Source organism: Kazachstania africana, chromosome 11, assembly GCF_000304475.1.
Source record: "Kazachstania africana CBS 2517 chromosome 11, complete genome".
NCBI classification, from domain to species: Eukaryota; Fungi; Ascomycota; class Saccharomycetes; order Saccharomycetales; family Saccharomycetaceae; genus Kazachstania; species Kazachstania africana.
Window position 1 is genome coordinate 172,886 of NC_018950.1, and position 18,392 is coordinate 191,277.

The 18,392-nt window shown below is 35.4% G+C and overlaps 13 protein-coding genes and 2 non-coding genes across 15 annotated transcripts; 6 read left to right on the plus strand and 9 right to left on the minus strand.

The window, feature by feature from the left end:
• Positions 1–147: 147 nt before the first annotated feature.
• SWC3 (Swc3p) lies at positions 148–2,043 on the plus strand (the record flags this gene model as incomplete). Its single annotated transcript, XM_003959518.1, has 1 exon — positions 148–2,043. The coding sequence occupies one exon, from the start codon at positions 148–150 to the stop codon at positions 2,041–2,043; it is 1,896 nt and encodes a 631-aa protein (XP_003959567.1).
• An 18-nt stretch (positions 2,044–2,061) lies between these two features.
• Positions 2,062–3,435, minus strand: MDM10 (Mdm10p; the record flags this gene model as incomplete). Its single annotated transcript, XM_003959519.1, has 1 exon — positions 2,062–3,435. One exon carries the CDS (start codon positions 3,433–3,435, stop codon positions 2,062–2,064), a length of 1,374 nt encoding a protein of 457 aa, XP_003959568.1.
• A 302-nt stretch (positions 3,436–3,737) lies between these two features.
• Positions 3,738–4,667, plus strand: SPO7 (Nem1-Spo7 phosphatase regulatory subunit SPO7; the record flags this gene model as incomplete). Its single annotated transcript, XM_003959520.1, has 1 exon — positions 3,738–4,667. One exon carries the CDS (start codon positions 3,738–3,740, stop codon positions 4,665–4,667), a length of 930 nt encoding a protein of 309 aa, XP_003959569.1.
• Positions 4,668–4,874: 207 nt separating this feature from the next.
• On the plus strand, positions 4,875–5,501 carry FUN14 (Fun14p; the record flags this gene model as incomplete). Its single annotated transcript, XM_003959521.1, has 1 exon — positions 4,875–5,501. The coding sequence occupies one exon, from the start codon at positions 4,875–4,877 to the stop codon at positions 5,499–5,501; it is 627 nt and encodes a 208-aa protein (XP_003959570.1).
• A 37-nt stretch (positions 5,502–5,538) lies between these two features.
• ERP2 (Erp2p) lies at positions 5,539–6,159 on the minus strand (the record flags this gene model as incomplete). The annotated part of the gene is made up of 1 exon (XM_003959522.1): positions 5,539–6,159. The coding sequence occupies one exon, from the start codon at positions 6,157–6,159 to the stop codon at positions 5,539–5,541; it is 621 nt and encodes a 206-aa protein (XP_003959571.1).
• A 192-nt stretch (positions 6,160–6,351) lies between these two features.
• On the minus strand, positions 6,352–7,368 carry SPO11 (DNA topoisomerase (ATP-hydrolyzing); the record flags this gene model as incomplete). The annotated part of the gene is made up of 1 exon (XM_003959523.1): positions 6,352–7,368. The coding sequence occupies one exon, from the start codon at positions 7,366–7,368 to the stop codon at positions 6,352–6,354; it is 1,017 nt and encodes a 338-aa protein (XP_003959572.1).
• Positions 7,369–7,442: 74 nt separating this feature from the next.
• On the minus strand, positions 7,443–8,759 carry AIM17 (Aim17p; the record flags this gene model as incomplete). The annotated part of the gene is made up of 1 exon (XM_003959524.1): positions 7,443–8,759. One exon carries the CDS (start codon positions 8,757–8,759, stop codon positions 7,443–7,445), a length of 1,317 nt encoding a protein of 438 aa, XP_003959573.1.
• A 271-nt stretch (positions 8,760–9,030) lies between these two features.
• On the minus strand, positions 9,031–10,104 carry ANY1 (Any1p; the record flags this gene model as incomplete). Its single annotated transcript, XM_003959525.1, has 1 exon — positions 9,031–10,104. The coding sequence occupies one exon, from the start codon at positions 10,102–10,104 to the stop codon at positions 9,031–9,033; it is 1,074 nt and encodes a 357-aa protein (XP_003959574.1).
• Positions 10,105–10,293: 189 nt separating this feature from the next.
• On the minus strand, positions 10,294–10,830 carry ADI1 (acireductone dioxygenase (Ni2+-requiring); the record flags this gene model as incomplete). The annotated part of the gene is made up of 1 exon (XM_003959526.1): positions 10,294–10,830. The coding sequence occupies one exon, from the start codon at positions 10,828–10,830 to the stop codon at positions 10,294–10,296; it is 537 nt and encodes a 178-aa protein (XP_003959575.1).
• A 641-nt stretch (positions 10,831–11,471) lies between these two features.
• Positions 11,472–11,544, plus strand: KAFR0Ktrna9T. The gene has a single exon. It is a non-coding gene; the product is annotated as a tRNA-Thr (tRNA).
• A 398-nt stretch (positions 11,545–11,942) lies between these two features.
• Positions 11,943–13,331, plus strand: GAS5 (1,3-beta-glucanosyltransferase; the record flags this gene model as incomplete). Its single annotated transcript, XM_003959527.1, has 1 exon — positions 11,943–13,331. One exon carries the CDS (start codon positions 11,943–11,945, stop codon positions 13,329–13,331), a length of 1,389 nt encoding a protein of 462 aa, XP_003959576.1.
• Positions 13,332–13,336: 5 nt separating this feature from the next.
• Positions 13,337–13,768, minus strand: KAFR0K00865 (bZIP transcription factor; the record flags this gene model as incomplete). Its single annotated transcript, XM_003959528.1, has 1 exon — positions 13,337–13,768. One exon carries the CDS (start codon positions 13,766–13,768, stop codon positions 13,337–13,339), a length of 432 nt encoding a protein of 143 aa, XP_003959577.1.
• Positions 13,769–14,177: 409 nt separating this feature from the next.
• Positions 14,178–14,828, minus strand: MET28 (Met28p; the record flags this gene model as incomplete). Its single annotated transcript, XM_003959529.1, has 1 exon — positions 14,178–14,828. One exon carries the CDS (start codon positions 14,826–14,828, stop codon positions 14,178–14,180), a length of 651 nt encoding a protein of 216 aa, XP_003959578.1.
• Positions 14,829–15,307: 479 nt separating this feature from the next.
• Positions 15,308–15,380, minus strand: KAFR0Ktrna11K. The gene has a single exon. It is a non-coding gene; the product is annotated as a tRNA-Lys (tRNA).
• A 173-nt stretch (positions 15,381–15,553) lies between these two features.
• BUB1 (protein kinase BUB1) lies at positions 15,554–18,184 on the plus strand (the record flags this gene model as incomplete). The annotated part of the gene is made up of 1 exon (XM_003959530.1): positions 15,554–18,184. The coding sequence occupies one exon, from the start codon at positions 15,554–15,556 to the stop codon at positions 18,182–18,184; it is 2,631 nt and encodes an 876-aa protein (XP_003959579.1).
• Positions 18,185–18,392: the final 208 nt, after the last annotated feature.

Genomic DNA, 18,392 nt, shown 5'->3' on the forward strand with positions numbered 1-18,392 from the left:
TACAGTGTGAGAATCGTGTATATTGGATTCCTGATATATTCGCTTAAGATATCAACATTTGAAAATTCCAAAATAAGAAGAGGAAAAAAAGAGTAAGTTGGAAAAGTTTAATTGCAGACCAGCCACGATAGATCCGCTGTTTACCAGATGCCAGCTGTGCTACGATCAAGATCAAAACAACCAGAGGCTTCACCACAGCCTGCTGCTCAAGTACGTAGGCGAAAGAGAAGAACAACTGAAGATGAAGAAGATATCGACCTGTTGGAAGATTCAGATACTGCCACCAATAATAGACCTTTTGAAATGATAGGAGATCTACCATCATCTGTAAGCATACCAAATTATAATTCTGCATTGACACATCCTCTTTCGGTGAAGGATTCCTCAGTATTGTACAATTCTCTGAGAATTTCCAGAAATACTTGGATCAAAGGAGAAATGTTTGAGAGTTATTGGAAAAGACCTTTAATTACTGGCGTAAACAATAATAACGTCCCTACCATCAAGGATAAGATGCAAAGGATGTGTGAATGCACACTTCTGGGAGGCCCACACGAATTCAAAGTAAGATTACATATTCTTAAGGATGACGCCATTGAACAAAAGTGGCAAGAAGAAGAAGACTCAAAGAAGAAAGCGGTTAAAGAAAGAAGAAAGATGGAATTAGAAGCAAAGAAGAAAAGGATTGAAGAAAGAAAACAGAAGCAACTCTTGAAAAAACAAGAGAAGGAAAAGCAGAAAGAGGCTAAATTGAAAGCGAAGTTAGAACAACAGAAGATGAAGGAAGAAATAAAGAAATTTAAAGAACAACAAAAGTTGTTGAAAAAATCAAATGCAAATGTCGTTAAGACAGAAATTTCCAAGACAAATGAAATCGCTACAAAAGTTAAAAAAAACATCAGTGAAAAAAAGCCCATGTCTAATGATTCGAAACTGATTCAAAATTTGAATTTAATGGCACAAAAGGATGTACACGTTCGTAATTTGATGGACTTGGTGGCAACTCATAATGCTACTCCCGTTCAGATAGAAACTTTCAGGAAGATTATTGATATAGCAAAATCGATGCCCAGTGACTTAAAATCGCCTGGACCCTACATCCCCATTGTTTCAACAAGAGCTAGACAAGTCCTGAAAAAAACTGAGACAAAGAAAGATGAAGACACGAAAGCTTCTGCTTCTCCATCTTCAACTGCGCTTGACACTACAGGAGATAAAAATGATCCACTTACTATGGAAAAGGGAAACGTTACAGAAACCAATAACTCGAATACAACTACAGAGGAAAAAACTGATGAAATCAGTAAAAATAAAACGGAAGTTGAAGAAGAAAATGAACAAATTGAAGAAAAAAATGATTCCATTAAAGAGTCAGAGGAAATAGAACCTTCAAAGTCATTTAAAGGCTCGGCGGATGGAGGCAAAAATGATATTATAAGTGGCAAAACGAACGATCCAGTAAAGAAAGAGGAGGAAAGTGAGATAAAGGTTCCAAAAAAAGTTAAGAAAAAAATTGATGATGAGGATAAATTAACAGGTTTCCAACAGAAGTACGTCGATGAATCGCAACTGATTCTTGAATTTTTGGAAAATAATAATGCAAGATTTTACATGCCTAAGGATTCTATAATAGAATATGACGCTGAAAATGAAAAATACGTAATATCTTGGGTTTTGATTCATAATAGAAAGGAAATTGAGAAATTTCTCAGAAAGCATACAAAAAGAGATAATAAGTTAACATTCAATGACATTTTATTTTATGATGACTGTCCTACTCCCTTAATAAATCCAATGACCGTAACAATATTGGGTATACCGAAACGTTTCAATCAAATTGTACTAAATAGCGTGAATCCCATTGAAAAAGTACAAGCAGTAATGAAAAGGTTACTAGAAATTAGTACGCGATTATCTGACTACTATTTATGGTACCAGTTAGACGGTTATGATGATGCCAAGCTATCAGAAAAATTAAGAATTGAATTAAATGAATATGAACAATCCTTAAGACCTAAGAAGCAGAAAAAGATTGTTATATAAGTTACATAGTCTATTTTTTCATACGGAATATTGTATTTTAATCCCAAATTTTGCGGGTATTTTGCTGTTATTATTTTGGGCATTATTACTATCATCGAATCCTTTAGAAATTAAAACGTCTCTACTAAATACCAATTCAGTACCTGCAGAGATGAGAAATTCTCTAAATTTTCCCTCCCACAAAATTTTGAGATTCCTATCACGTAAAGATGTTGCGAACTTCCATACTTGAGTGAAATTCTCATTCCGAAATTTATTCTTGAATCGTTCGATGATCGATTTTTCTTTATCCATCTTTTGTAATGATTCTGAGAAAGTGTCAGTCAAATCATTGAGTAGCCTTTCTTCATGAGGCGACAGGGACAGTACATCATTCTCAACAGTGCTATAGTGTCTTGTTGTAACCGGGCCAGCATCCGACGTATTAGATGTAGTGGTTTCAAATGTGGCCACATTCTCAAATGAGGATTCAAGATCAGGATCATTAATCTTGCTTCCTGACTTCCAAAATTCGCAACCAAATGATAAATTAGAATCTATCGAGAAGAGATTGAAATCGTACTTAGCGGATATGGTAGAATTAGACGTTGTCATTGCAGTGTAACTGGAAGAGATATGGCCAAAGAGAGGATTCCATGAAAATGTCAGAGTTAATGGCCTTCCAGTATTTGCCGAATTCGTACAGTATCGGAGTGTGGTAGAACATCCTGGCGTTAAAGTTGATAGGCCCAGCCATACCTCACCGCCTAGTGACATTGAAGAATTATTGTATAATGAATTGTTAAATTTCGATGGGGAACTGATAAAATTATGTAAAACTCTGTATCCACACAGCAGACCATTGGATGACACCACAAATTCTTGTAAATTCTGGCCTTTCGTCCTCTGCCAATTAAGTAGCATTATATTCATATCTGAATACATGTTACTTATGCATTTTACCACCAGTTGTGTGTTTACATTGAATCTTTTGATAATCATAGCTTCCAGAGTAGATTTTGGATAGTAGATGCGACCATAGTACAATGACTTTGGCTCAAAGGCATGTGTGATATCGTCCAATTGCCTCGAAAAGAAAGGCTGAATGTGTCTATAAGTCTCTGTAGCATCCTGTAGGAGCACTTGGGATGAGCTTTTAACAATCTTTTCGACGTTATCAGCGTCGGTATATAGATAAGTCAAAGAACCATTGATCTTATTATTTCTATCAATCTCCAATGTGCTGAAAGTGTTTGTCGTGGATCTATTCGAAGTCTGGAACTTAAATGTCTTTGGTATATGGAATTCCAACAGAGCTCTTGACGTAGATGTGATATTTTCATAGCTACTATCTCGATTCCAATTGGTACTTTTTTCGAATGCCCTCACAATATAATCCATATAATCTAGCATTGCACCGCAGTTCAATACGTATGGTCACAACCAGAACTGGTTCTTATCCTGTTACTATAGTTATGTTTCAATATTATCTTGTATATCAAATTGTTGAAATGTTCTCGTATTGCGATCTTAAAGACAAAATTAAGATACTTTAAACGTAGTTGGTCAAAGTTCAAAAGGACGATTGGTGGAGTCTTGGAATCTACTTCTAGTGGTTACCTGCACATCTTTTGACGGTAGAAACATAGTAATCGGAGAGTCTCCCCTCACAAGTGTTAGTTTGAACAGATTTTAGAACTAGTTGGAAGGAGCAAATGACAAGTAAGGAAGATTTTGTTGAGAAGTCAGCTAGCAGCGATAATATAGGTAGCACACCTGATTCCAAAGAGATGAACACGCCGATAGGAGTGAACATTGAAGTAGAGATGACTGAAGAAAAGGGAAAAGAGCCTGAATTAGACATGGCAACACCGACAAAGCCTAGAAGGAGCGAATTTAGTACTGGCCTGTCAACTACTTCTACACCGAGGAAAAGATCAAGTAGTCGTACATCGAGTGGTAAGACCCATCGAAACTCATCGGATGTGTCTCCTGCATCGATGATATTTAGAAATTTATTAATTCTGGAAGACGATTTAAGACGACAGGCAAGAGAACAAAAGCAACTGAGAAGGAAATACACTGCATTCCTGTCACTAATGGCAGGCCTTGCTGGATTCACCATATACGAGCTGTTTTTCAATACAAGTGAATATGTCAAGGGGATCTACAGGTTTTTCCTGCAATTAACGCTATGCTTTATTATTATAACGATCTCACTATTCAATATTAGTGGACAATACAGGAGAACAATTATTATTCCAAGAAGATTTTTCAATTCGACAAATAAGGGCATCCGACAATTCAATGTTAGGCTGGTAAGAGTCAAATCTTCCTGGGATGAGATGTTTACAGATTTCGTAAGATTCATAAGTAACAAGACTGCGATGGTTAATGTTTGGTTCTTCAGTAAAGTGATCAAGTTGAGTGATAATAATACTATAGTGAACTTTTGGAAAAGCGTGACAATACGATCACAACCGAGGATTGGTGCCACAGATGTGAAGTTGATTTTGAATCCCAGAGCTTTTAGCGCAGAGGTCAGAGAAGGCTGGGAAATTTACAGAGATGAATTCTGGGCAAGAGAGGGCACAAGAAGACGTAAGCAAGCCAAGGACGTGGATACCAAACTCAAGTCTGCATAAGATGAAGCCATCAAATCACATATTGTATCAAAATGAGACCAACCGGGTAACAACATCGCATTAATTGGGAGTAAGAGAAGGGGATTTGTTGAATTTAATGATAAGGCTAAATCAAGGTTTCGATGACACAGGTGACAGCATATGTAAGTATATAATATACCGTGTACTTTTCAAGGTTAAAAAAGTTGCAAATTTAATTCAGTACTGATGTTGAAGCTTCTATTGAAGGGAGGGTCTTTTGGTAGATCCCGTAACGCTATATCTCCAGTATGGTGGTCATCACCTTCGAGGATTTTGAAGAAACCCATCGTTCGGTTCCATTCTAGTACTATCACTAGAACTCCTCCAAAGTCATGGACGAGCCCATTGAAGCTGTTTGGCTTGGCTCTCTGTCTAGGAACGGCACCGATCTACTATACAATATCACAAGCTAACCTGATCCGTAATGAGAATGGTGCCAATGTTAAAACCACCATAGAGGAAGATATCAGCCATAAAGCCAACGAATTGATCGATGAGTTCAAGAAAAGTGATCCTGAGGAAAGGAAGATTTTGTATAGACAATTGTGTCTGGGATCAATTTTTGGTATAGTCACAGGCTTTATTATGGTAAAAATATCTGGATTACTCGTGTATGTCACTGTGTGCGGACTATTGGGGTTTGAATGGCTTAAGAATAGAAGGTTAATTAATGTTAGTAATAGTCAATTTCTATCATTTACAAAAGGTCAACTGGAAAGACTACTAAGATTCTTCAAAGTCAATTTAAATCATTTGGATTTGTTCAAGATATCATTTATAAGTAGTTTGCTCTTAACATATATGAATAGCTAGCTTCAGTATCATATTTAGATATATATATATACGTAGCTTAAACGTAATTCTTTTGACGACTTTTAAAGAAAAGTTGAATGATGATAGCTTGACCAACACTGATACCAACCATAACGAGCATAACTAAAATGGACAACCATTTCAATCTGGATTCAGTGGAGGATACAGTAGACATGTTTCTCCATTCTCTGGCTCTCAAATAATTCATTACCTTATTCATCTTATTTAAATTTCTGTCAATTTCTTCAATTGCATTGTTAGCAATGACATCTTCAGTATTGGAATGATCTACTTCTAAAGTTTTTTCCTTTTCCAATGTGATTTCAACCTTTTTCAATGCAGTACCATATGAATTACTGAAACAGAAGGAGTATTGACCTAAACCAAAAGATTTCAAGAGGAAATCAGAATATTTCTTTTGCTTTTCGTCAACGATAGTGGAGCCGTCTGGACCAGTAATCAAGAAGTCAATTTCGAAGTTACCACCTGTTAAGACTTGGTATGAAACGACTAAAGTGTCATCGTTAGAAATTAGATCATGGTAGAAACACTCTTTGCTAAAAGCAGGTAGGTTAACTGTGAATGGGGCGTAATTGGATGAAACTGCGGCGGCAAATGTGAAAAACCAAACTGCTAATGTAATAATCTTGTACAACATATCGTACTGTACACTTATGAAGCTTCTTCTATTGCAGAACCGTTGGCAATTCTTGAATAGTATACCATGATCGAATATGTTATTTTTTTTTCAACGTGTCAAACAACTGAAAAAAAAAAAAACAAGACTGCAATGAAGCAGTCTTTAAATAGATGGATAGCAACAGTTCTATGGCATTTCTATTAGCAGCTATTATCTCAGCAGCATGCTGTTCATTTCACCTTTGACACCAAAAAATAAATGTCGTTGAAGCGCCAATTTTATTCCCGGCAGACCTTTTTGGTGTGAAGTGAGACGTTGCAATTTGACTAATAGATTTCTTGAGATGGTCGAATCTCTTGGAGTGAGTTTCATGAGATTGTCTTCATCTTTGGTGTTGATGAGCGCTGCGACGGTTATACCCTTGTATTGGGCCATAGGGCAATCTTTCATGTAATTTAGAGCGATGCATATACCATCGGGATCTGCATCTACAAAGATTTCGATATCAGAACATAGATGTGAGACCTTGTTAATGAACTTTCTTGTTAGATGGTCGGGATATCCTTTGCCTGTAATTATCAGAGAATTGAGCATGAGTTTATTCTGGACCAGTTTGCTGTAAACGGCCTCCTTCTCTAAGATTATAATTTTATCGAAATCTGCCACTGCGCAAGCTATCGTACTAGTTTCGTACAGATATGGTATGAGGCTTGATGTACCGCCCATTAGCATCATTTTGCTACCGTCAGCGTGATAGATTTCCATCGTGGCACTCGTATAAACCAGACCTTTTTGAGCAGGAATGACACTATTCATTCCAGGAAAATTCAGTCTAATTATATTTACGTAGTAGTTTACAGTACGTTGTGTTTTGAAAAGTGGGACATTAGAATAGTATACATCCCTGATAGTACTTGTCGTGTTTGTGGTGGCTCTTTCATTGATTATTTTCAATAGCGTCAATAGAATCAACACAGTATTCGAATTGTGAGACCTGCTGGCCTTACCATACACGGGAAAACTAAGCGTATTCTTCATTTTACCTGTCTTAAAGACTATATCGACTGGCTCATTGTTTATCTGCAAACAATTACTGATCAAATTGAAGATGTCAGTGATCGAGTTTTCAAGGTCAATATGGACGGATCTCTTCTTAGGCGTTAGCGTTTCGATCAGACATCTTTTAGTGGGATTATCCTTAAGTAGATTGCTCAGACTTATTGTCATTTTTGCCATAAATAAGTCTTGTATATGTGTTGTATGTATGTATATATAGCCGCCTAAGCTCATTTTAATTTTTCTTATTTGAACTTCTCTTCAAGATATTTCAACTTACTCTTGAAGTGGTCGATATCAAGAAAGCAGACACCAACGTTACAGTCTTCTTGTGCCGCGGCATGTGCTATTCTTCTGTTGTTGAGCAAGACCGTGGTATTCTTCGGTAGTTGCAATTTCACTTGGTTGGCAGGATCTACCATCAATCTCTCGAACAATTCGAGGCCTCTTAGGAAATCTTTGAATCTGAATCTTTCGACTGCCTTCGAAGGTAATGTCAGGTTGCAATCGTGATGGTAGAAATCCATCGACAGTTTATTGTATATTCCGAATGTGAAAGGTGCTTGCCACATGGGACAATAATTGACATTCTTGATCAAATATTCGTATGTCTGAACGTTGTGTTCATTCGATGAGTATGTCTGTATCAAGGGTCTTGATTGGTAGTAACGATGGTCGTCAAGTTCATAGGAGTAATTGATTGGTACACGTAATAGGGCATCATATGCCTCTGCATCGATTTCTTTTATCATCCCAGTGATGTGGAAGGTATCCACAAATGTAAATTCAGTGTTCTCCATTACTTTCATTATTTTCAAACCAGGAACATGTTCAATGTATTGTAAATCCATATGTAGTTTTTTTGACTCTACCTGATTAAAAAAACTCCCATGAATAGTATTAGTAACTGGACCAATTCTATGTGCTACTCTCGGTAAATCTGGCGTGTCATTAACCACAATTATACCGAATTTTTGTAGATGAATTAACCCTTTATACAATTTGAAGTCATCGGTTGCAAAGTCCTGTTTTGTCAATTGAAGATTTTCATAATTACAATTATTCCATATTACCAATTTAAATTTATTAATAAATTTGTAACGTAATGATTTTGTATGCAAATTTGTACCTTTGTAACGATATAAGAATGATAATGGATAAGCATAGAAATCGCCATCTGACCACAAGACTTCCAAAAACTTCCTGTCCTTGGAAACCGCCATCTTTGATGGGATTGAATGGATTGGATTGATTAGAATCTCACCCGTAGTGATAAGTTTAGCACCTGTTGCGGGATCGATGGAGTTCGATGAGCGCGATGAGTCCCTTAAGAAGATATTGTTGTATGATATCTTGAAAGGTTTCCCGTTTGGAGAGTTGTCTGTGATGAACACCACTGTTGTAGATCTTGAATCGAAACTACATTTTATTATCTTACTACCTGAGAAGTCATTACCGTTGGATGGTTGATCTTGCTGCGATTTGAACTGGTTTGCTAAATTAGCGGAAGATAAGCTTGGGAATCCGTTTACTGAATTATGACTAGGAATAGAAGGTAACATAGAATGGTCCGCTTGTGCCTAGTTCTGAAGATTGTAAGTGTCAAGAATAGTAATTGTGTTCCTTATATATGTAAATCATCTGAGGAGTCCTTGAAATTTGTACAAAGCGAAAGTCTAATTTAGTAATGCGGATGGGCATCACGAGCTCGAAAGATATGATAGAAGAGATCCATAAAGTTTGTATAGATATGGCTGGTGAGAAGATGATTAGAATAGTCTATAACGTTTTATATGAGGGTGTGTGTATGTATATTTGTATGAAGAGTTATTTTTATACGGTAATAGTCCTCGATCTTGAATGAGTATCTTGGTTCATGTTTGGCGTGTATTCTCTGTTTTCGTTTCCGATGCTCATTGTATCCATTTCTATATCTTGTGAATGATGTCTCAGATCGTCGTAGTAGTATTTGTAGTAGATATATTGACCTCCAATGTAGAAATCCAGAGACATTTGGAAAAACGCAAAAAGGAAGAACAGAATAGAGATGTTCTTGGCACCAAATACCAGATATGTGATTTTTAAAGTATCACCACAGAGCCAGCTTACCAGTAGGATCAATTTGAAGCCTTGGACTGATTTCAATTTGTAAAGAATTGCAATTTGAGGTAATGGCAACAGGGATTCCACTAGAAGGCCCAGGGAGCCGATAAGGGAGCCTAACCATTGTGCCAATTCGTCCCAATTTAAGACTTTGGAGATTATGAAAGTGATGAAGATTTGTAAGGTGGCAAAATATGCTAAAAATTTCCAAAATATTGTATCATTTTGCCATTGCCAAAATTTACAGAAACGTTTATAATTTGGGTCGAAGAATTTTAAAAATTTGTAAACGAACACTAGTATCAATCTGTAAACTAAGATGCTGAAATTTTTCAATGAGAATTCATCTTTATAGAAATCGAGCCAAACGTCTTCCATCAATTCTGCAAATGATTCAACATTTTTCAAATTTTCATAGATGTATTCATCTGGTCTATATTTCAGACTTGTCCTCAGTAGAATCAGTTGTATAAAGATCATTACCAATGATTGTCTCAATAAAGTTATTTCATATGGAGTGATTAGATAGTAGGAAATTCTTAAGATGGATGCGATTAACATGGTGGCACAGATATCGATGGAGAACCCAAGCGCCGTTTGGCAACGTTCTATACTTATTATAGTGGTACCATAAGAGAATAGAGGGGTGAAACTCATTAGATTATTTGCGATGAATTGCATGGTTAACCATTCCGGAATGTAAAATTGGTCGACTCTTGGTAGATATGACGCCAGAGAATTGTCCACAGGAGGGACCTCATCTTTGATGGAGTCTATAACCGCGGATTCTACCTTAGTGTCCATGCTTGGGCCTGATAAGCGTGCAATCTACAATATAATTGTCAGTACTTTGTTTTCTCTGTAAGCCTGGAAATTGTATATCGTCTTGTTTTCGAGAAATTGAAAAATTGAAATTTTGAAGCAAGAAAAAAATTGATTATCGTTTATTGAAGAGATGGCTTTATTATATATAGATATGAGTATTACAAAAGTTTAGTAGTTCATTGAGATTAAGTATTGCTTACGCACGATTGAATTATCAGCCTTCGTGGATTTAACGATAGCGTCCCATTTGGGTTCGTCTTTGAAGAGTCTGAGTGCCTTGATCTGATTATTTGTGTCGAGAGTGAATCTATGATATATTCCTGCTGGGATGATTAACATATCGTAGGTGGCAACTTTGATTCTAATCCATTTATCACTATTTGGATCTCTGATATCGAAAAATCCGGATCCATCGAGAATGTAACGAATTTCTTCATCTTCATGCAAATGTTCCTCATAAAATTCTTTTAATTTGCTTTCAAGTTTATTAGAATCGTTGTCAAACGATTCTAAACTGATATCTACCGTATCATGATTCTTATAATTTCTTCGTAAGGCTAATTCATGGACCGCCGTTTCCTCTGTTATCTTTGAATAGAAAACATTCAAAGTGTTTAAATAAGCCAAATTGACAGGTACACCAGAATCATGCCTTTCCCTGAAGTCAATCGCGTCATCGTTATCATGAACATACACTTCAACCATGTCTTCTGTCAATCACTCTGTGATGAAGTTCCCTCTACAACTCTTATCACAAACCATCACCATCACCACCACCACCGTCACATATATACATTTCTCTGACACTGTCATGCTGTTTTTTGCTTTTATCGGCAGCCGGAGACGTTTTGGCAAATCATAAAAAAGAAAAGCAAACTGTGGCATCTTTCCATGGGCCATAGTGGCGGCTATTATATTGCGAGCAAAATATTGTAAGTTCAATACGGTAACAAGACAGATAACACAGGGGGGAATATGACACGACTTGTGTATATTCTAATTCAGGGACAGAGAGCGTGGAAATCGATCTGATCGTATAACTATAGCTGAAAGAGTATCAAATGGTTTGTCTCTTTTTTATATATAATTATAAAGTATAATAAAAGATTAAGAACAATTATGACGAAGAATTCCTTTTTATAGTGTGGAATTCTTCAAGATGACAAAAGTTGCGTCTCTGAAAAGGTTTCACTAATATTCAACCAAATTCAATAATGTGAAATATTTAAGCTAATAAATTGAACAGCGGGTGTCTAGTTTTTGATTCTGGGAAAACAGTCACACGAATTTAGAGCTTAATGTTGTAGTTTCTCAGTCTATGTTACAACACAAAAGCAAGAAAACTCGCTTCTATGGCCAAGTTGGTAAGGCGCCACACTAGTAATGTGGAGATCATCAGTTCGACTCTGGTTGGAAGCATTTTCTTTTTACTTTTTCCATCTTTTGACATTTTTCCCCCCACCCCCGAGGAATTCATAAGCCACTTCTTTCAATCATGCAACGCAACGATTCGTTCTGCACTCATCTGTATGTGCATAGTCCATTCTGTACCGTATTGCTCCGGGTGTATGAACACAACACTGCTTTCATATCCACTCGCAGGTTCACTCTCAAATGGTTGCCCTGGACCCCGCTATGCCATTTTTAGAATATACGGGCCTGGACTTTTCCTCGAGGCTTGGTTTGCAACTTTCTTGGCTTTTCGAACGAAATTTTTTCTCGAAGATATATCTATATATCTATATATATAGAACTTGTACTAAACGCTGGCTTCCTCTTATAGTCTGATCTCCAAGCATACCAAGAGACTTTAAATAATGCTGCTCAAATCTTTACTAACTTCCTTGGTAGGTTGTACCATGGCTAGTTTGGCTATTGCTGCAAACTCTACTGTCGCTACTATTGAAGTCACAGGTAACGCTTTCTTCAATAGTGATACGGGTGATAGATTCTATATAAGAGGTGTAGACTACCAGCCTGGTGGTTCTTCAAATCTTACTGATCCCTTAGCAGACACTAACGTTTGTCTAAGAGATTTGCCATATTTCCAAAAGTTAGGTATTAATACAGTTCGTGTCTACACTGTAGACAATTCTTTAAGTCATGACGACTGTATGAATGCATTTGCTGATGCAGGTATCTATCTTATCTTAGATGTCAACACTCCAGATGCTTCTATTAATAGAAATAGTCCTGCTTGTTCTTACAATGCAGCCTATTTACAAAATGTCTTTGCAACCATCGATGCTTTTGCTAATTATACAAACGTTCTTGGGTTTTTCGCCGGTAATGAAGTCATCAACGATTCAAACAATACAAATGCTGCTACGTACGTTAAAGCTGTCGTTAGAGATATGAAAAATTACATCAAGGCAAGAAATTACAGAACAATCCCAGTCGGTTACAGTGCCGCAGATATCGTCTCCAACAGAGTCCTCATTGCAGAATATTTGAATTGTGGTAACGATTCCATGGCTAGACTCGACATGTTCGGCGTTAATGACTATTCATGGTGTGGTCATTCTTCATTTACCGTTAGTGGTTGGAGTGAAAAAGTTAAATTGTACGATGGTTATTCCAAGCCAATGTTCTTGAGTGAATTCGGTTGTAATGAAGTCGTTGATTCAAGACCATTCACTGAAATTGAAGCCCTTTATAACGTTGAAATGACCTCCGTCTTTAGCGGTGGATTAGTCTACGAATATACAAACGAGACTAACAATTATGGTCTGGTCCAAATTGATAATGAAAATAACACCGTTACTGAATTACAAGATTTCATTAATTTGCAAAGTGAATATAATAAGACTTCTAATCCAACCGGTGATGGTGGTTATTCCAAATCAAGTGACTATTCCACATGTCCAACTTATGAAGCTGGTGTTTGGGAAGCTAATAATACATTACCTGAAATGCCAACTGCTGCATCAGCTTATTTCAAGAGTGGTGCTGGTGAACCAATGGGTACTATCTTGTCGACCGAAGGTGATTGCGATGCCGAATACGATTTGGAAATTTCTTCCTCTGTGGAAGCTACATCTTCATCTGAAGTCAGCACGAGCTCTATTGAATCTAATAGTAGTAGTATGACTACTGCTACATCTACTACTACTTCTTCAAGTAAATCAAAAGATTCGGGCAACTTGAATATTCAAGTTCCAACAATTTTCAAAATTGTCAATGAAATCATGAATTATATTATATAGATGAATTAGTTAAATGGTTTTATACAGGTTTGATTGATATCGGAACATTTTGAACATAGAGAAGAAGATGTTTTGTTGCAAGTATCTTGATTTAATGATTTGATCTTAGCGTTTAATTTTAATATAATGTTATTTTTCTCGTTCAGTAACGTTTGATATTGTAATAATTTTGTCTCTAATTCTTGAATCTTTTGTTTGTATGAATTATTTCTTTCCCTGAATTTCCTCTGTGATTCTCTATTCTGTTCCCTTATCCTCTCTTTGGTCTGTAAATTGCCAATTTCATTTAATTTTGGTCTATACCTTTTTTTCGTCGTAGAAGAAGAATTTTTTTTGGGTATTGACTTCCAATCTTGGTCTAATTTCAACTCGTTGGGACTTTGCAGCGATTTCGAATCAGGTTTAGGTTCTATGTGTACGGGGGTATGGTGATTCATTTGATGCGTGAGGATCAGCAGCTTTGACCTTATCTGTGCCTTTTGCTGCCCGTGAGTTTTTTGATTCAGACGACTAATAAGTTGATGGGTACTATGCGAATAATTAAACTTTTATCCGGAGTGCTTGATGCAGCCAGTCAATAATCAGGTCATATCTTTAAATGGTAAAAGATCGTTTTTGAATGGAAGATATTTGATATACACTCTTGGCATGGCTGCTTGACTGACATATATATATATATATATATATCGGAATGTGATTAGAGAATGGAAGGAGAATAGGGCAATAGCAGTATGGCAAGATGAATGCTGAGAATGAAGAAATTGAAGATAGTTTGATCGAAGATTTGTTACCACCATTGTCTACGTCGTATCAGGACGTTGTTACGTTCAAGTTCAGTTCAATTTGTCAAGAGTATACTACTGTGAGGGAGATTGACGATGACACTAGTTTTGATACGGAGACAAACGGGAGGGAAAGTGATGCTGAGAACTTGATCAGGACTATACAAAGTATCGAGTATAAGGAAATGGAGACAATGAAGATGCTGGACTTGATAAAGACTGAATCTACCGGGGAGAGGGAGAATAATAATAGCAAAAGAATAGATAAAATAATATTTAAATTGCGAAATTTATTTACATGATATGGGAAGGTTTTATATACTATTTTTTTAATATTATTTAGTAATTCATTAGTTTTCAATTCATTGAATTTCTGTATTTTTAATTTCAAATTTTTATTTTCCAATTCTAACAAACTTATTTTGTTATTGAATTTGTTAATCTTTGTATTTAATTCATTTAATTTAATTAAATTTTCTTTATATTTAATCTTCTGTCTTGCTCTAAATCTAGCTGAAGCTTCTGTGTTTTTCTGTCTTTTCTTCAAACGATGTTCGTCTTCTGTAGTATGAGTTGTAGTGTTGTTATTTATCTTATTGAGAAGATCGGTCTTATTATTATTATTATTTAATAGTAGTAATGAGAGTAATCTGGTGCCTAACTCAGAATCATTCATTACCAATTTTAGCAGTTTATCATTTTCTACAGTTGTCATATTGATGCTATTACTAGTAAAACTACTACCACTACTACCATCACTATGACATTACTACAAGACTAAGATACCATGACTATATGTATATACATATATATATAAGTTTATACTTCCACCAATATGAACTATGATTCATTGTGACTATCACAGTGATAAGCAGTTGGCAGCAATTATATAAACTGTGGTGGTGGTGGAAAAGGAATCGCGTGGGAAAATCGTGTGTGGTGATGTTTTTGTGTGGCTGCTGTTAGCGGTGAGAAAAGGATGGCAGAGCCAAACTGAGTGGGTGACCGTGGCTTGCAATTTGTATCTGTCTGAGTTGAGAATGTGCGATGTGTGAGTGAGCACTGAGATATATCTGTATTCACTGATTTGTACTGGGTCTTATGATTACCGTTTGTTTCATTTTCGTACGAGCGGGTAACTGTTGAATTTGACGTTTTTTTTTTCGACTGTGGGAAAAAATTAAAAAATAAAATAGCCCTGTAGGGGGCTCGAACCCCTAACCTTGTGATTAAGAGTCACACGCGCTACCGATTGCGCCAACAAGGCCTGTTTTGTTGAAAATTTCACTCTAAAATGCCCGATGGACGAACATCAGTAACCAAATGAGAAACTTGACCCGAAACATTCACACACGATATATGAGCAACTGTACATCAATCAGTGCCATTTTTACCCACCCCCCCGTTAAGTGACTCAACTGTCTTTTATTGATATTCATTATGCTTTCAACACCTTTGTTTTTAAAACGCGTTAATGCTCATCTTGAAAAATTTGATAACAATAATACAAAATTGGATAATAGCCATCCTCCCACACACAAACTCTCTCCCCCCCCCGTTAGAGCTCCACCTATGGAACCGAGTAATAATGACATCAGACTCATTTTCGAAAAGAGACTGCTCACTGACCTCGAAGATATGGATGATCCGTTGGAATTATTCCTAGATTATATTTCATGGATACATGAAGCAAATGAAAATTTCGATTTTCTAATAGACATCATGGAACGTTGTCTATCATACATCAAGAGTTTTGAAACATATCACAATGATCCAAGATTCTTGAAAATTTGGTTACTTTATATGGATTTTATCAAATCTGAAAACTTAAATGATTATTTGACAATATTCAATTTTATGTATTCAAATAATATCGGTTCCAAATTGTCCTTGTTCTATGAAGAGTATTCGAAACTATTATGGAAAGCTAATCTCAATTTAGAATCTCTCTATATCCTAAACGTGGGAATAAATCAAAATTCAAGACCTTACAATAGATTGATTAAAAAATTCAATGATATTGAGACAAAACTTCGAGAATTGGACCTTTTCCAAGATAATTGGCAGCAATTAGTTAATTTTAATATATTCCAATCAAATGATGACCCACCTTTTATAAAACTTAAAATTTTGAATGATTCACCCGTTAAAAAGACATCAAAATTAAATGTCTTTAATGATAATAATAATGATAATAACAATAATAATATCAACAGCAACACTACCACTAATAATAATAATAATAATGATAATATTCCAGTCTACAAAATTGTAAATATAGAAAATAGGAAGCCTGAGAAAATTGACTGCAATTTCGACCTTATCTATAACTCATCAGAATTTAATTTTGATCAAATTTTAGCTCTATCAAGAAATGTTTACCATAAGAATAATTATAAATCAAAGAAAAGAAAATTAGCTCCTTTACAGGAAAAACCAAAGCCTCCACTATTGACCTCCACTCAAAATGATCAACAAAACGGTGTAATAACAAAAACTTCAATCTTACCATTAAAGGACTCCTCAGTCGAGAATACAATCAAGTCAAATAAACTTTTAACATCCTCACCAACTCAAACTGTAACGTTCTTCTCCAAAGATGCAATGAAAGAAGTTTACTCAATGTTCAACCAGGATTATAAAGATCCAAGCATATCTACTAATAATGATGAAAATACAACGAATAGATTTTCAATCTATGAAAATTTTACTCAGGAATTCACAAGACCAAATATTGATGATTTAACTGAAGTTAAACAACCTGTCGCGAAAGAAGTTGACAACGAGATTGTAAAATCTCCTGAACCACAATATCAAAATATAAATCAAGGTTTCATTACTCCAATCAAAGAGATATCTGAAACCACAATTGAGCATAAAGAACAAAATTTTACATCAACACAAAGTTCCCCATTCTTAACGCAACCACGTCAACAAATTATAGAACATCCACTCGACGAATCCCTAAGAGCATCTCTATTATCCACAATTTCACCGCCTTTAACAAAGTATGACACCTTTTATAGTTATGATAAGTCATTAAAAATGAGTTCATATTTGAAAAAAATCCATAGGTTATCAATCAATGAAAACAAAAATCCTATTGTAGATTTCAAGATGACAAGTGATCTCTACTGTATAAGAGGTGAGTTGGGTCAAGGTGGTTACGCTACGGTATATTTAGCAGAATCAAGTACAGGTGATCTTAAAGCATTAAAAGTTGAAAAACCAGCGAATGTTTGGGAATATTACATTTTAAAACAAATCCAAAATAGGTTACAAGGTTCAAACATTTTGAATTCTGTCATCGATGCCAGCTCTCTACATTGTTTCTTAGATGAAAGTTATTTAGTATTAAATTATGCAAATCAAGGTACTGTATTGGATTTGATTAATATTACAAAGGATAAAAATGACTCAGTTGATGAAATCTTATGCATGTTTTTAACTGTTGAAATAATGAAAATTGTTGAAACTTTGCATGAAATTGGAATCATTCATGGGGATTTGAAACCAGAAAATTGTATGATTCGATTTGAATCTTATAAAAATCTGGGGAAGTATAACGCCCAAGGTGCAAATGGTTGGAATAAGAAAGGTGTCTATTTAATTGATTTTGGTAGGTCGTTCGATTTAACGTTATTTGAGCCGGGTATAAAATTTAAAGCTGATTGGAAGACCGATCAACAAGATTGTTATGAAATGCGAATGGGCAAACCATGGAGTTATGAAGCAGATTATTATGGATTAGCAAGCATCATTCATTCAATGTTGTTTGGAAAGTTGATTGAAACTATTGACTCACCTAATGGGAAAGTCAAACTTAAAAATAATCTTAAAAGATATTGGCAAAAAGATTTATGGCAAACAGTCTTTGATACCTTGTTGAATAGTAATAATTTTAGCAAATTACCCATTACATCTACTTTGAAATCAGTTCGTAACAATATTGAGTCATTTTTAGTCGACAAAAGTTCTGACAATTTAAGGAAGCTCATCCTAGATCTCGAACCAGAATTATCTAGAAATAAAGATATATTAAAGGATTCCAAAAAAAAGCGAACATCCTGATGCATTTTTTATAAAGAATACACATATATGCATATATATCGTATTTGTAACAGTACCAAAATAAGTAACTAATTTATATTTTTATTATAATTGAAAATAGATATTCTATACATTTAGAGGGGAAATTTTATACAAACAGACAAGATGCTAATATATTATGGTTTTAATTTATTTGATTGTTTTTATTTTTTTTTAATCTTTATTTTTG